General features: G+C 36.9%; 1 protein-coding gene across 2 annotated transcripts in view; it reads left to right on the plus strand.

Annotated features, from left to right (window-relative positions):
• LOC144449877 (selenocysteine insertion sequence-binding protein 2-like) overlaps nucleotides 1-16,676 on the plus strand; it is a 61,865-nt gene extending 45,189 nt beyond the window's left edge. For both annotated transcript variants that reach the window (XM_078140422.1, XM_078140423.1), the window contains 6 exons: nucleotides 5,256-5,511; nucleotides 6,094-6,295; nucleotides 6,912-7,017; nucleotides 7,448-7,562; nucleotides 8,155-8,309; nucleotides 8,881-16,676. In XM_078140422.1, coding sequence (XP_077996548.1) covers nucleotides 5,256-5,511; nucleotides 6,094-6,295; nucleotides 6,912-7,017; nucleotides 7,448-7,562; nucleotides 8,155-8,309; nucleotides 8,881-9,678 — 1,632 coding nt within the window. In that variant the 3' untranslated portion in view covers nucleotides 9,679-16,676. The remainder of the gene's footprint in view (nucleotides 1-5,255; nucleotides 5,512-6,093; nucleotides 6,296-6,911; nucleotides 7,018-7,447; nucleotides 7,563-8,154; nucleotides 8,310-8,880) is intronic.
• The last annotated feature ends 528 nt before the right edge of the window (nucleotides 16,677-17,204 follow it).

Here is a 17,204-nt window from a genome sequence, read left to right on the forward strand (position 1 = left end):
GAGGACCCGATAACGTCATCATGTTTATATCAACGCTCCGATAGCATAAGCTATCACTGTTGGTGGTAAGAATGGAATGCTGTACTAGAGAATTTTGACAATACGGTGGAGATGATTGTAACATATATAGTAGTAGACTAGACCTCTCTGAAATCTAGGTAACCTATATTGAATGTTGAACTATTGAATGGCCATACCACTTAACATGATGGTATGGCGATGTTGACTGTTGATTAGAGCTAATATTTATCATCATATCAACTGAGATAAAACCCACAAATCATTGATAAAATTGACCATATGTTTGTAACAACCTCAAATACATGGACAAGTATGGCCAATGTTCTAATAGTATTGGTGAAACTAGTAGTATTCCAGGGCACATAGACTACTAAACATTGTATCTAGACTACCAAATTAGCGGTAGTCCAAGGTATAGACTACTAAACAGTGTATCTAGACTACCAAATTAGCAGTAGTCCAGGGCACATAGACTAATAAATATTGTATCTAGACTACCAAATTAGCAGTAGTCCAAGGTATAGACTACTAAACATTGTATCTAGACTACCAAATTAGCGGTAGTCCAAGGTATAGACTACTAAACAGTGTATATGGACTACCAAATTAGAAGTAGTCCAGGACACATAGACTACTAAACAGTGTATCTAGACTACCAAATTAATTGAATTGTAGGTCATGTTTACAGGGTTAAACTAGGTTGTGGTTTGTTGCCATAGCACTAATGCCTTAGCAACAAATCCAATCTGTTATCAATGATTGATGACGACATTGATTAATTGGTACATGTACAATAAAAACACCAGCTGACGTATGCCTGTGAAAAATAACATGGGTTTAGAATTCAGAATTCATGCAAGAAAGTATATGTAAATCATGCGTATCAGGATTTCTCCTAAATATAAACAGCTGAATAAAATAGCTACAAGTAATTCTATAATTTCAGAATTTAGTGTTGAACTTTTAACAAAGAAATATGAACTGAATTTGGTGTGGAAATATCAATCAAATATAAATTTTGAGTTCAGTACGGAACTTAATCAGAGAGATTATGATACAATTATGCTAATAAGGACTAAATTAAAATATGCAAATAAGTTACTTAATATAGCAAGCATCATATGGAGTTGGTTATTAGTTATATTACCTTGAGTCTGTGACTAGTAACTAAAATACCTTGGTATTTTGGGCGGTTTTGAGTTTGTTATGTTGTAATGAGTCACCCTACTTTAGGAAATAACAAAAAAAAGGAGGAAACACTAGATGATGTAAACGAATAAATTAAAGTTGGTTAGTCACGATGCAAAGAAAGGTTATTGTAAAGTGTAATCCAGTTCAAACACTGTACAGAATATTGGCAAAATGCCAAGATGAAATAGTTGCCGAGTTAACATCTAGTAGTGTTGTTGTATTAGCCCCCTAGACTATTTCATTTTGATTTATTTTATTTATTTATTTTATTTATTACACTTATACACATTCAAGTCAAAATTACACAATAATAAAAATTAAAGTAACATGTACAATAGAATACAACAGGACAGAAAGACCATACATATACCCAAAACACTAGCAACAACATGTACAATAGACTACAACAGGACAGAAAGACCATACATATACCCAAAAACACTAGTGACAACATGTACAATAGACTACAACAGGACAGAAAGACCATACATATACCCAAAAACACTAGTGACAACATGTACAATAGACTACAACAGGACAGAAAGACCATATATATACCCAAACACTAGTGACAACATGTACAATAGACTACAATAGGACAGAAAGACCATACATATACCCAAAACACTAGCGACAACATGTACAATAGACTACAACAGGACAGAAAGACCATACATATACCCAAAAACACTAGTGACAACATGTACAATAGACTACAACAGGACAGAAAGACCATACATATACCCAAAACACTAGCAACAACATGTACAATAGACTACAACAGGACAGAAAGACCATACATATACCCAAAACACTAGTGACAACATGTACAATAGACTACAACAGGACAGAACTACCATATATATACCCCAACACACTAGTGACAACATGTACAATAGACTACAATAGGACAGAAAGACCATACATATACCCAAAAACACTAGTGACAACATGTACAATAGACTACAACAGGACAGAAAGACCATACATATACCCCAACACACTAGTGACAACATGTACAATAGACTACAACAGGACAGAAAGACCATACATATACCCAAAATACTAGCGACAAACAAACAATAAAAATACAAAACAGCAAAAGACAGTAAAGGGATGGACAAACTGGTGCCAAGAATAAAAACAAATAGTTATATATAATGAAAATGCTCTGTTTGTTAACAAGTGTCGTCGTCATCACCACCACCACAATTGTAGATGACATTAACAGTCCAGACACTTGCTTATTCTTGCCAGAGAGGGTACTATTCTACAAAATATCAAGGGCGGGCAAAATAAATTTTGGGGGATTTTTTTTATGTCAGAGCTGAAAGTTTGTGTCAGTTGAGTAACTTGAGTAATGAGAAACAGCAAAAATAGGTAAACAAATCCACTGGTCCTGGGTCCGGGACTTGCGATTTTTTGGGTGGCCACACAAATTTTACCTCGTCTGGTTCGTCGGACCAGTACCTTACTGTTAATAACTATGTTAAAAAGTCGTCTGAATATACAGATTCATAGTTAAGATTTAATGTTTCACATTAGCGGGACCTGGGACCACTAACTCTTTCAGCAGGACCACTGTATTTTTTAAGGTTCTGGTCCGGGGACTACCAGTTCACAAAATGATTTGTTCACCCCTGGCAAAAAATAGGGCCACCCTGAAGTGTTTGACATAATCTTCAATATCCAAACACTTGTTTATTCTTGCCAGAGAGGATACTATTCCGCAAAATATCAAGGGCGGGCAAAATAAATGTTGGGGATTTTTTTTATGTCATAGTTGAAAATTTGTGTCAGTTGAGTAACTTGAGTAATGAGAAACAGAAAAAAATGGGGTCACACTGAAGTGTTTGACATCATCTTGAATATCTAGCACACTACATGTTTTAAGTGTGTGTATATATGTTAGGTCTATTGTCACCATAACCACAATTCATGTCTTTCTGTACTTAAAGTGAATATAACAAAAGACATATGGCTAAACAAGCAAGTCTGTGGTCGGCTCAAATTTCTATAAACCTACATATTTCTGCCTTCTAAAGGTGGTAGTCTGTCTAGACCAACAGAAATCAATAGAAAACTGTAGCTGAGACAGTTTTTCTATTCACAGACATTTATTTGCCAGAAGTCGAAAAGAAATTAAAATTGACATACGAGGAAAAGGAAGTAGTTAAGTAAATACATCGGCAATGAAAAGTAAATAAAAGATAACTTTTAAACTGTGTCTGGACCAGTGCCCTCTAATGATAGCAAAATTTTGTCGTTGTGAGTCGAAATGAGAATAATTGGGATTTCTTGTGAGTCACCACATAGTAAGAGATAGGGGAACACTAAATTTGGTGCATCACTAGAAATTGTGTTCGTCAGTGGCACGTCAGATTGGCTTAGAGGGCACACTCACCACATACTAAGAGATAGGGGAACACCAAATTTTGGTACGACACTAGAAATTGTGTTCATCAGTGGCGCATCAAATTGGCTTAGAGGGCACACTGGTCTCGACCATGAAAATACTTTGTTCACTCTAATTCACATGGTTAGTTATTACTGCTGATTACTAAGCATAGAAGTTAAAATTCAAACCATAATATATACTGATAGGTAGACTTGTGGTTGTTATATACATTGTTGCTACAACAGACTGTCAGTTAAATATAAACATAGCTTAATGTATTGATTACAAAGTTATTTGCTCTCATGGGATAGCTATACAGTAGCTAACATACTGTCTTAGATTAGAAGGCCATAGTCCATATGATGACTAGTATGCATGCAGGTTGCCCTCAGCCAATTAGACCAACGTCACTGGCACACAATTTCTAGTGACACACCAACATTTTGTGTTCTCCTATCTCTTACTGTGTGGTGACTCACAAGAAATGACAGTTTTTGTCATTTTGGCTCACAACAACAAAATGTGGCTATCATTAGACAGCACACTGATGCACTGTGAATAATGACTTCATATTGTATGTTCCCCAGGGAGTTGAGGAAGTATAGAGGGCCATTGTGCCACTATAAATCCTGGGGAGGTGGGGGTTGGAACACCTGGGGCTGCCCAAAGGATAGCCACATTATAAATATTAAAAACACTTTTAATTATTTGTATTATATGGTAAATAACATGCTGTCTTAGCAATTGTCACACAATGTCACATAAGCTCAATAAATGAACTTTGTTTGTAGGGGGGGGGGGGGGAATCACTGAACATCATTTTCGTCCTTAACCTAATTTAGTCATCTTTCACACTGTCAATTATAACAAGTTCTGTATTTACGACTGAGATGTTGATAAGTCGATTAAAATTTACTTCTATTGTGATATTCAGTGCTGGGTTACCATTAATATTTGAATGCGTTTACTATGTTTCTACATTGTATCGATCGTAGTGATGTGATCTCTACAATTTTCACCCTGGTTAACATCATGTATACATGTAAACATATCAATGCCACATTTCTAATGTGATAATGATATACAGTGCTGGGTTTCCATTAATTTTAATCATGTCTTTTACTATGTAAAGTATGTTTTTAATAAAAACATATTGCATCGATCGTGGTGATTTGACCGTTACAAGTTTCATCATGGTTTACGTCATGTATAAACATATCGATGGCACACTTTTGCATATTTTAGGGGGAAGGGGGGAGGGGGTTTATCCTAAACAATGATAGACCCAGGATTGAAACATAGCCCTCTACAAATACTTGCAAGAGGTGACTGTCATATTAGAGTTAGGCAATACATACTAGAATAGAGAATTTACCCACAGTGAAATTTTTATAGATGGCGGGGCCCCAGTGTCAAGCTTGTGTCCCCAGTGTCATTCTTGTATACCTAGCATCATTCTTGTATCTCCAGCGTTGTTTTTGTATCCCCGGCATCATTCTTGTTTCCCTAGCATCATGCTTTTGTCCCCAGTGTCATGCTTGTTTTCCCAGTGTCATGTGTCCCCCAGCAACTTTGATTTTAAATCTTATATTTCTAATTTCTTCACTTTGATAAAATCTTCTTTTCTATTTTTGTGCACTTTCAGCTGTTTGGGGCTAATCCATTGGACAGCAGTGCTCCTCTCAAACGAGGAAAAGAACGGGAAGTAGCCGCTAAGAAGAAACCAAGCGCTTTGAAGCGGGTAATTCTACGTGAACGTGAAGAGAAGAAGAGAAAGAGGATTCTAGGAGAGTGTGCATTGTCTGATGATGATAGTAGTAAAGTACTCAGTCAGAGTAATGAAGAAGTCATCGAAGAAGACGATGAGGAAGACACTGTCATGGCACAGTTGTCACAGGATGGTAAGACTAGCTGTTAGTTACATTGTTGTGTTTTGTCTGATGGTAAAAGTGGTAAAAGTACTCGGTCAGAGTGTTGTGTTTTGTCAGATGGTAACAGTCACTGTGGTAAAAGTACAGTGTTGTGTTTTTTCTGATGGTCACAGTGGTAAATGTACAGTGTTGTGTTTTGTCAGATGGTAATAGTACTTGGTTGGAGTGTTGAAGAAGTCATTGAAAGTGCCCATATTGATGAGGATTGAGTATTTATTTTGGATATTTAATTTACAAAACAATTTTATCATGTGACCAACTTGAAAAATTAATGTGAAACAATATACTCCAAGTCCTTTTTTGTAACTCAATAAATTGACAAAGCATAATAAATCTGCAAAATGTTTGTTATTGTATGTACAATAACAAACTTTTTACACGTTTATTAATTTTTTGCAATGTATTGACTTACAAACTCAGCCTTGATATATGTTGTTTCAAATTGGTTTTTCAAGTAGTAAGCTATGATAAAATTGTTTTATAAATACCCAGTCCTCTCATCCATATGGTCACTTTAAAGTAACGTGTATTTCTTACGTTTGTTTTCTGTAGGCATCAGTGATAAAGGCTCGAGCGTTAGTCTCAGCCAATCACAGAGTGAGTTATCACCTGTTAGCCAGATGTCACCAATGAGCATGAGTCCACTCTCACCTGGATCTCCACTCAGTTCGGGACTACCGAGTCCAGTCGTAGGACTTCGTACTCCGTCACCCAGTTCAGCCATTCCGTATATACATAGCCGTAGATTTAGAGAGTAAGTAATCGTCATTATTCATACAGTGCATAGTGCGACACTCTCTGTCACAAAGCTCAGCGGTTGCATGCATTTATCATATATACATAGCCGTAGATTTAGAGAGTAAGTAATCGTAATTATTTATACAGCGCACAGTGCGACACGCTCTGTCACAAAGCTCAGCGGTTGTGCACATTTATTATACATAACCGTCATAGATCTAGAGCAGATAGTGCGACACATTCTGTCACAAAGCTCAGTGGTTGCGTGCATATATCATATATACATAGCCGTAAAGTTAAAGAGTAAATTGTAATTTATACAGCACGTACTTGCGACATGTTCTGACTCAAAGCTCAGCAGTTGCATACACATATAATACACAGTCGTAGATTTAGAGGAAGTGAGCGACGTTCTCCATCACCGAGTGCAATCATTCTCTGTAGATTTCAAGATAGATAATACTGCCCTCAATGTATTATATATCAATTCTTTTGTTTTTGTACAGTTGTTGTAATCAGGTGCTTGATAAGGATATTGATCCTCCTGTACGATAAATAACTACTGTAGACACTAGATAGAGTATACTGCCCTCAATGTTATATAATACAAATTCTTTTGTTTCTTTGTACAGGTATTGTAATCAGGTGCTTGATAAAGATATTGATGCTTGCTGTACAACTCTACTGCAGACACTTTGTAGATTTCAAGATAGACAGTACCATAAAGACCCCAGTAAGGTACGTTGTACCGTGAGCGACTTTGTGGAATAACGTAAAAACTGTTGCTCATGAAAAAAAGAAACCGAGTGTTCTTCATTTGGTAGTGTGAAATTAGCTATGGTAAACACCATATACATTTCATCCAGTGTACTTTTGCTAAGACGAATATCCAGTCAGTTTTTGCCCACACTAGGACCACAAGGGGTATAACAATATTTGTACCTCATGCAAGACAAGTTGAACATGATCAATATTTATATCATTTTGTGATCAAGGTCCATAGTAGTAGATGGATTGAAACGTTGCAATCTTTTCAAATTTACCGTTCCAAAGGAACTGTATTGTACTGTCCTCTTGATTCTTAGAACCATGACGAATAAATTCTCCAAAATAAATACCATCCACATGGCCACTATTAACTGTATTTGTAATTGTTAATATTTTACAGGCGAAGTCTAAAAGAAGACTTGTGATGGGGTTAAGAGAAGTTACTAAACACCTTAGGTTGAAGAAGATTAAATGTATTGTTATTTCACCTAATCTAGAAAGGATACAATCCAGAGGTAAGTCATGTATGATATTTATGGTCCACATATTATGTGATACATGTAATTGACAGACACACACACACAGACACACAGACACAGAAACACACACAGACAGACACAGCGACAGACAGACAGACACATACATGCATACATACATACACACATTTACATACATACATACAGACAGACACACACACACACACACGCAGACACATACATACATACATACATACATACATACATACATACATACATACACATTTACATACATACAGACAGACAGACAGACAGACACACATATACACTCGCACACATACACAGTTGTGGGCTATTTTCTCAGTACGAGTATGTTAATACTATGTCTGGCTATGTCGCCAGTGAAATTAAATTAAATTAATGTAAAAGTCTGACGTCGTGGTCATTTTAACACTTTTTATTATGTACCTATCTGTGACTGGATGCAACCAGTTCTGGTTGGAAATGCTAGGAAGGGTTCAGTTCGATATAGCCATGGGAGGGGTTGACCGATGTGTGAGGGCGCCCTATCATGATGTACCTTTACAGACTAGACATATATTGTAAATGTTATTTGTATACTCATTGTCAGGTGGATTGGACGATGTTCTAGATGTAATAATTGGTCTAGCTACGGATCAAGGTGTACCCTTTGTATTTGCACTGGGTAGGAAAGCATTAGGTAGAGCAGTCAACAAACTGGTGCCAGTCAGTGTTGTCGGAGTGTTCAACTATGACGGTGCTGAAGTAAGTAAAATAACTACTTATCATAATTTTACTAAAATCTGTCAGTTTTGTGGATATATTCAATGAGGACAGTGTTGATGTGATGTGACACAGCCCCATGACCAGTGTGCCCACTAAGTCAATTTGATGTGCCACTGATGCACACAATTTCTAGTGACGCACCAAAATTTGGTGTTCCCCTATCTCTTACTATGTGGTGAGTGTGCCCTCTAAGACAATTTGGCACACCACTGACTCACACAATTTCTAGTGACGCACCAAAATTTGGTGTTCCCCTATCTCTTACTATGTGGTGGCTCACAAGAAATGCCAGTTTTTATCATACTGACCCACAACAACAACATTTGGCTATCATTAGAGGGCACTCTGCCCACGATATATAAGTGCTAGTGTGGGGTACGTTTGCACGAGTGTGTGCAGTGTTCTCTGCACCCGTACTTTCACGAAACACTGTAAGCACGAATACCCCCTTAGTACCCACACCGGAACTCACGTGTCATGGGGTTCTGTTATTATTATGTTTATCTAAAAGTACATGCTATATGAATTTTTTTGTGTTTTTGAATTCCAGGATGTATTCCGAGAACTGCTAAATTTATCGGCAAAAGCCAGGGAATCGTACCGGGACATGGTCACAAAATATCAACAGGAACTAGAGTCGCAAAATGTGGCAAGAATTTCCAAACACCGACAACATATGGGGCACAATAGAAACTTGTCTAATTGTAGTGGTATCTCGTTTAGTAGTGTCATCTCAGAACCAATATCGGAAAATTATCCTGATCCGGAACCGGAATTAGATGAGCATGGACGGGAAATCGAAACGAGTGATCAAACTAATATTGATGCAGCTTTAGCACAGACATTACACTTGTCGAGCGTCGATGTCGGAAAAACCGTAATGACGGATGTGTTGAATAGTTTTGAAGAGAGCGAGATACGGACAGAAATGGATGCTTCGAATACTACGCTTAAAGCGATGGGAGAGGATGAAGAAGACGAAGAGGAATCTGATGATGAGGAATTAGATGATGATGAGATTTGTGAGGAGGATGAGGAGGAGGAAGATGAAGAAGAAGATGATGGGGAGAAAGTGTGTGATTCTTCCTATAAAACTGTAGATAAGGAACGTATTGTAAGCTGGGTTGCGGAAGCGCAAAGCTGTATCAGTTCCCTGGAGATAGCGGACATCGAAGACGACACCAAGGTATCAGACACTAAAACTAAGTCCAAACTAGAGGCTGTACAAAACGATGACAAGAATGTGATCGGGAATGGTTGTCATGACAACCAGATGACGTCGTCAACAACAACAACGACAAGCCAGGCGGACATTAACCTTAGTAAATGTAAATCTTTATCTAGTTAGCATATAGGCGTGAACACTTTTAGAGTACACTATACTGTTAACGATAGATGTAGCAATTGGACATTTTTTGTATTTTTCACCATGTCTCCAAGTGGATTTATTCATAACTAGAGTAACGCGAGTGACTTGTTTGGCGCATGTCTATACGTATCCAGATTTTATGTAGGTCTAAATATTTCCCCCAAAAAATAATAATAATATTAATAAAAATCACAAATGAATTTTGTGTGTTTTGATATACTTACGATAACAAGATCAAATCAATTGAAAACAATCAATGAGATGTTATTCTCGCGTATTTTTATGATAGTAGTTGGTCTGCGGGCGCTGGAAATTCTCCTCGTTGTGGTACGACTCGTTACCCCCACGGGCGGGATATTCATGAGAGTTTTCTTGAAATTCGATTCTAACGCCTGCAGATTGATACAAGGTGATTATGTTGATGAACCATTGCAGTGGAAATATCTGAAATTAAATTTTTTGTTTTTCTGTTTTTGTATAAAAAAAACAACATCAGGTACTTGTATTCTTGCTTTGAGCATTGGAGTATTTTTGTGAATTTTTCTTGTGAATTTTTCTGTGTATGTTCGTTGGTTCGTACATAAAAAGCTCTATGTTCACTACATCGATATGTCTTTTAAAATATAACATCAGAATTAGAGTATAGTATATTACAGCTGCGTCCATCAACAGACAGCGTCTGTTCCCGTTTCTTTAGAAAAAAATATTTTTTCTGGTGAGCGGTTTTTTGCGCGACAGTTTGTACAGTTACTACAATCCCAGTTTGCAGGGCACTCAGTCTCCCAGTATGTATGATGAACATCAGCCGAGTTGTGACGCGTCATTTGAATGGAGTCGTTGGTTGAATACGTTTAAAGTACAGCTAGACGTTTTATTTTGTTGACATTTATGTCGTTAACGCTCACTAGGATATCGGTGCAGTTCACCCCTGTTGTGACCTCTGTGTGACCCAACATGTTTACATCTGGGCGTTTTTAGAATTTCATGAAAAAATAGATGCCATTAACGCTCATTAGAATATCGGGGCAATTCACCACTGTCAAGACCTCTGTGTGACCCAACGTGTTTACATATGGGTGTTTTTAGAGGTACGTAAGAAAAAATGTCATTTAGTTAACGCTCAGTAGGATATTGGTGCAATTCTCAACTTTTTGGACCTTTGTGCGATCAAGGAGCTTTTTTTACCTCTGGGCGTTTTTGGAGGAATGCGAGAAAAAGATGGTTTCTTCCAAATTTTTAAATTTTTTTTCAACATCTTAACGTCACATTGAGAGTCATAGAAAGTGTAAAATCGTGTTCTTGAAAGAGTTGTTATGGCAGCTAGGAACACAGTGGGACGACAAAAATGTCAAACTTTCTAATCTGGCATCAAAATTAAACAGAAAAATTCTGACTAAATTCATACACCATTTACTTCAGAAATGAGAGGATATATCGAATCCTGCTGTACAAAAAAAATCAAACAATGTTCTTGTTCTGCGACTAAAACGACACGTCCATCTCACCCGTCACAGCCTGGTTGGTAATCGTACTTTTTAATTTGATAAATTATCTGTTTGTTTGTTTGTTTGTTATGTTTCCAGAGATTTACATGCTTGTTAAGAGGAATTTTGTATATAGAGTGAATTTGTAGGTTGCTGTACGGTTTAGAAACTTCAATATATTCCCGCCAAATTATTGAACAAAAATCCTTATATTTCTGTAACATTTTGTCACATATTCTTATATTTCTGCAACTTTTTCACATCCTGCAACTTTTTGTCGCATTCATTCTTTATTTTAGGTTGGTATCGTAGAAAATATCCATATTTATGAATTAATATCAAAATTTTGGTCCAAAATGATCATTTTTGTGACATATTTTTCATAAAAAGTGGAGCTGCTTTTATTTTTTTGTTGTGCATGTCCAGTAGTGAATGTGTAATAGTTGTTAATATAGAATGTAAAACTAGTGCTAAAATTTGCACGCTTTTCTCTCTGTGACTGGTATAAATAAAATGACCAAAGTGTTTGCAATAATACTGTTTAAGATTTGTAAATTTGTTCAGAGTTGTCTAAACATTAATATTCTGTCAACAAGATGGACAGAAATCATCTACCTTCTTATTCTGTGCGTCCCACTTTTTCAATATTACATTTAAAAATAAGTTTTTTCCACCAGACCTTTGACCTTTGAACCCAGGTTGACCTGCACGGAAGATACTTGCATCTTTCGGAATGTTTGTATAACCCCTGAAGTAGAGGTTAAAGGTCACCGACATATCTACATTAAGTATTTCCTGTTTTAACCTTGATGTTTATTTTAAATTTTTAAGACTACCCAGGGAAATTTTTGGTCATTTTAGTTCTGGTCCAACAGGGTGAGCCATCTTGATCAATTTGCATATTCATCATACTTTGCATATTAGTGCATTTCTAACCTGGGTTAGTGAAATATGCATTTCGTGCATTTCTAACCTGGGTTGGTGTAATTTGCATATTAGTGCAGTTCTAACATAGGCAGGGGTAATTTGCATATTAGTGCATTTCTTACCTGGGTTCATGGAATTTGAATATTAATGCATTATTACCTGGGCTGGTGTAATTTGCATATTAGCGCATTTCTCACCTGGGTTGATGGAAAATGCATATTAGTGCATTCTTACCTGTGCTGGTGGCTCTTTACATGTTGTGAGATAAGTATTCTGTATTCTGTCCTCTGTCCTGTCATTGTGCCATCATCCCATAACTTTTGAAATTCATAAGAAAACTTGTGTTTCTATGGCAACCGAGTGAAACTGTACCAAACTTCTTAAAATCAATTTATATATGCTATGTTAATTTATTCGTAAGATATTGAGATGTTTTTTTTGATACAGGAACTATTTTGGTTTTCGCTTATACAATGTCCCAAGCTTTTGAGGAAAAAATTTAATAACAAAGAGAAGTTCCATTTTCTCAGCAACGATACCGGCATAAACACTGTCAACGAACAGTACCCTTGCATATGCAAAATTTTAAGTTGCAATGTGTGGCTTTACCACCCCTCTATCTCCAAAATGGAATAGCCTATGGGTGAAATACAATGGGAATGTTCCATTCTCTGGCAATCAAGATCCCAGTTTATTAAGATAGTCACAAACTAAAACTATTGTTGTTAAATGTGGTAGATTACACAAGTGGGTGATAGTGGTTCCTCTGTTGTATTATTCTAATCACCCTGTGATCAAGACAGTGTAAACATTGGAATCCCAGGACACTACACTGCAAGGTCACGGAAATCATCAGAAATGTCACCCAACTTGATGTATCAGTAATACTGAGTCAACAGAACAGAAATGTAAAATTAAACCGACACCCATTGAATGGCATATATCAAAACGTCATAACGATAGTTTTGGTTTGTGTCTGTCTTAAACCGAAACCTTGGTTGCCAGAGTAGTAGAAAAGACAGAGGGGTGGACTAACAGTAGCAATTGTGTGAGGTAGCTATATTTTTTTTTTAGCCTTGGAACGAAAAAGCAACATTCCTTTAATTTTCGAGTGACACGAGATTATGTTTCTTCATATTTACGTTACCTGCAGTATCTGCAGTACCTGTACACTGGGTGCAAAAAAAACGTTATTTTCAGGGAATTTATAATTTCCCATTTCAACTAGTGACACGTTCATATCACATTTACTACTGTGTTATGTCATACATGTTTTTTTTAAAAAAACAAAGTTACTGTCATGACGATATCAGAGTCCTAAATAGAAATGGGTCAATATGTAATATTTATTTGGTCACAAAATTTCAACAAAAAAATTATGGTAAGATTTTAGAGGATGGATTTTCAGCTTGATCCAGTTTGGCCCTTCCACACCCACACGTGATGGTTGTGAACAGCGCCACCTAGTGGTAGTGAACAACGCCACCTAGTGGTAGTTGTGAACAGCACCATCTAAATGGTAGTTTTTAAAAGTTTAATCTATTGTGAACAGCACCATCTACATAGTTGTGAACAGCGCCACCTAGTGGTAGTTATTGTGAACAGCGCCACCTAGTGGTAGTTGATGTGAACAGAGCCACCAAGTGGTACTTGTTAAGAGCACCATCTAGTGGTAGTTGTGTACAGCACCACTAAGTGGTAGTTATTGTGAACAGCGCCACCTAGTGGTAGTTGTTGTGAACAGTGCTGCCACCTAGTGGTACTTGTTAAGAGCACTACCGGGGCACACGCATCTTAAAGTATAGCATTAGTATTCAGAATTCTTAAGTGCCATCTTGTTTTCGCAAGATGAATAATTTCACGTTGGCTCAAGGTCTAGATTCCAGCAGCCTTGTGAAAACCTAGTTCCCCCAGCCTTCTGAAAATTTACTGAGGTCCTCAGGTTACTAAAAATTAACACCGTCTACAAAGTCTGCAGAAAATTAACATTGGTTCCCCCCCCCCCTCTCCCAAACTAATGAAAATCCAGCCCATAATATGATTTAAAAAGTAATCGCAGAATATTCAGTTTTTACTTTGTCATCCTTTCCCTTTGGTTATGATAGAACACTGGATAAAAACCTATCAAAAGTCTATCAAATAGGCCATTTCAGACTGCAAACTGGAAATTGTGAATACAGCGCCCTCGCTCAAAGTGGGGGTATCATATCATCACCCCATAGCACCGTTTCTGAAGAGCTTTGTCCCTTGGTATTCTGTAGAAGTGTAAATCAGGTTTTTTTTTTGTAATGCTCAGACATCGAGGAAAGCAGTACTCTATGATCAACCAAGTAACCTATGCCATGTGTAACCCCAAGGTACACACAGACAGGAAGTAGAGCGCCACCATGTGGCAACTTTTGGAAAGGCCTATTGATCTTGTACTCTGACAGCCCGAACCTTAATATCAGCATCTCATTCATGCCAACTGAGAGATTTTTAAAAGAATTATGGCACTCAATCATTCATTGGGGTAGTGTCTTACAGTTTTGCCTAGTTGAACAAACATCATAGTTTGTGATATATATACTGTGCTGGAATACCTTCATGGGAAAACCCAATGGATGGTGTCAGTGGTGAAGTGAAAACACAGGGCGTACACCTTACTGGGACACCCATAAGAGAAACCCAATGTCTTTGAGTGTATAGAATATTGAATTAACGGGCACAAGCTGAGCTTGTAAGTTTTTTTGGCATCACTTTTGGTACACATTCAAAAAGTACTTTATAGTATCTACGTACTAAAACTCAGCTTGTGATACTTTGAAATGTATGACATGTAAAGCACATCATAGACCCTCCATGTGGTCTATGAGCACATGTAATATAATAGTAGTCATCTCTCACTAAAAATTGGGCAACTTGTAACTGTAAATTGGGCCTCTTGTAACAGTGAATTGGACAACTAGTAACTAAAAATTGGGCAACTTGTAACTGTAAATTGGGCATCTTGTAACAGTAAAATGGACAACTAGTAACAGTAAATTGGACAACTAGTAACTAAAAATTGGGCAACTTGTAACTGTAAATTGGGCATCTTGTAACAGTGAATTGGGCAACTTGTAACTGTAAATTGGGCAACTTGTAACCATAACTGGGCCTCTTGTAATCGTAAACTGGAGAACTTGTAACCATAAACTGGGCCTGTTGTAATCGTAAATTGGGCAACTTGTAACCATAAACTGGGCTTCTTGTAACAGTAAATAGGACAACTAGTAACCATAAACTGGGCCTGTTGTAACTGTAAATTGAGCAACTTGTAATCATAAATTGGGCAACTTGTAATCGTAAACTGAAATAGACAACTTGTAGCTGTACATTGCCAATTTTAGTGACAGTGTGAAATTCATGGTGGAAGAATATTATACATTGCTTAAAAGTCATAAATGTATAAATGAATTTAATTAACATAAATTACTAATCATTAGCATAAATACATACTAATTTGTTACCAGGTGTACAGTGCATGGCATTGCAAGGTGAGACTGCTTCACAAGTCATAAAATTTGAATAATTGGAATAAATTAATGAATATAATTGGCATAAAAGACTGCTCATTAGCATGCATGAATACTAATTACAATATTGTGCATTAGGTAAACTGCATGGTGCATAACTGAATATTTGTTACTAAGAACTCAATTGAATACCAGAAAAATACATAAATGAATATAATTAGCATACATGAATACTCATTAGCATACATGAATACTAATCAGTATTGTGTTATGTATTAGGTTGGGAAAGATAAAGATATCGGCCATAGTTGGGCAAGTTTGGATGTGCTGTAGAAATCCGGGTGTCTGACAGACTGTCATGCCCATCTCAACGCAAAAAAAAAGTCTGGTACATGTCTTCCGTGATTCAATCTGATGAAGGTTGACTTTCAATATAAAGACCAATATTGTCAATTCTGGGTGAATACTCTTTAAGGAAAACTCATTCATCACTTTAACAGATTACAGATCAGCTAACATCAGTACTGGTGTAATAGATACCAGGTTATGCATATATTTATCACCCCAGTACTTTGAAATTAGTGGTATGGTCCTACTGTTAAGGTCATACCATTCTGACTAATAGGGGTGTATTCATTGAAATGACATCAGTACTGTTTTGACATAGATGACAAATACCAGGATATGTATATGTAAATCCACCTCTATATATTGAATAAGTGGTATAACCCTATTGTTATGGGTCACACCATTCAGGCTTATAGGGGTAGCATCATTGAAATAACATCAGTACTGTTGTGACAAATACCAGGATATATATATTAAATCCACCCCTATATATTGAATTAGTGGTATGACCCTATTGTTTCCCCAAACAACCAAGGGTCATACCACTGAGTAATAGGGGGATTTGAATAACAGGGTCATGCATTATGTCCTATTTCCAGGAATTTCTGATATCTGAGGTCCTTTGTTTTTTTTCTTGTTTTTTTTTTTTACATTGTCGATGTCTCTTGTGACAACTACATGTATATTGTACTTAGTCCGACATGGTGTATCAACAATAAAACTCTGCTTTTAATAAACATACCTTCTGTGTCTCATTTATTTATTTATTTATTTATTTATTTATTTATTGGATGACCAGCAGGAGCTAGTCCCATTTATAGGCTCCTTTGGTTCAGTGTTAATGCATAAGGAAACCGGAGTACACAGAGAAAACCTGCATTGTATGGTAGAGTCCAATCTGATTAAAATCCGATGTAGATGTCGGCTAATCGTTCACTGCTATTTTACCTTCGTTATTTTGCCTGAATTGACCTTCGGCGGGGGTTATTGCTGAAATATACCATTGATGGTACAGGAAATGCCCCCCCCCCGTGTTCTACTCTTGAACGTGCCCTAATTATAATCTATTGTTACCACAGGGTCACCACTTGGTGGCGCTTCATGATAACCTTTTGAAGTTTTTTGATATTTGTTTCATCGCTTCAACTCGTGAGTTCTTTGATGTTTTTGTACAGTGCTGTGAAGCAGCGTGCATCTCAACACTGTAATTTCTGAATTTGGCAACCACAGAACATCTGATCGATCAGCG

This window comes from Glandiceps talaboti, chromosome 19 (genome assembly GCF_964340395.1).
Source record: "Glandiceps talaboti chromosome 19, keGlaTala1.1, whole genome shotgun sequence".
Taxonomy (NCBI): Eukaryota; Metazoa; Hemichordata; class Enteropneusta; family Spengelidae; genus Glandiceps; species Glandiceps talaboti.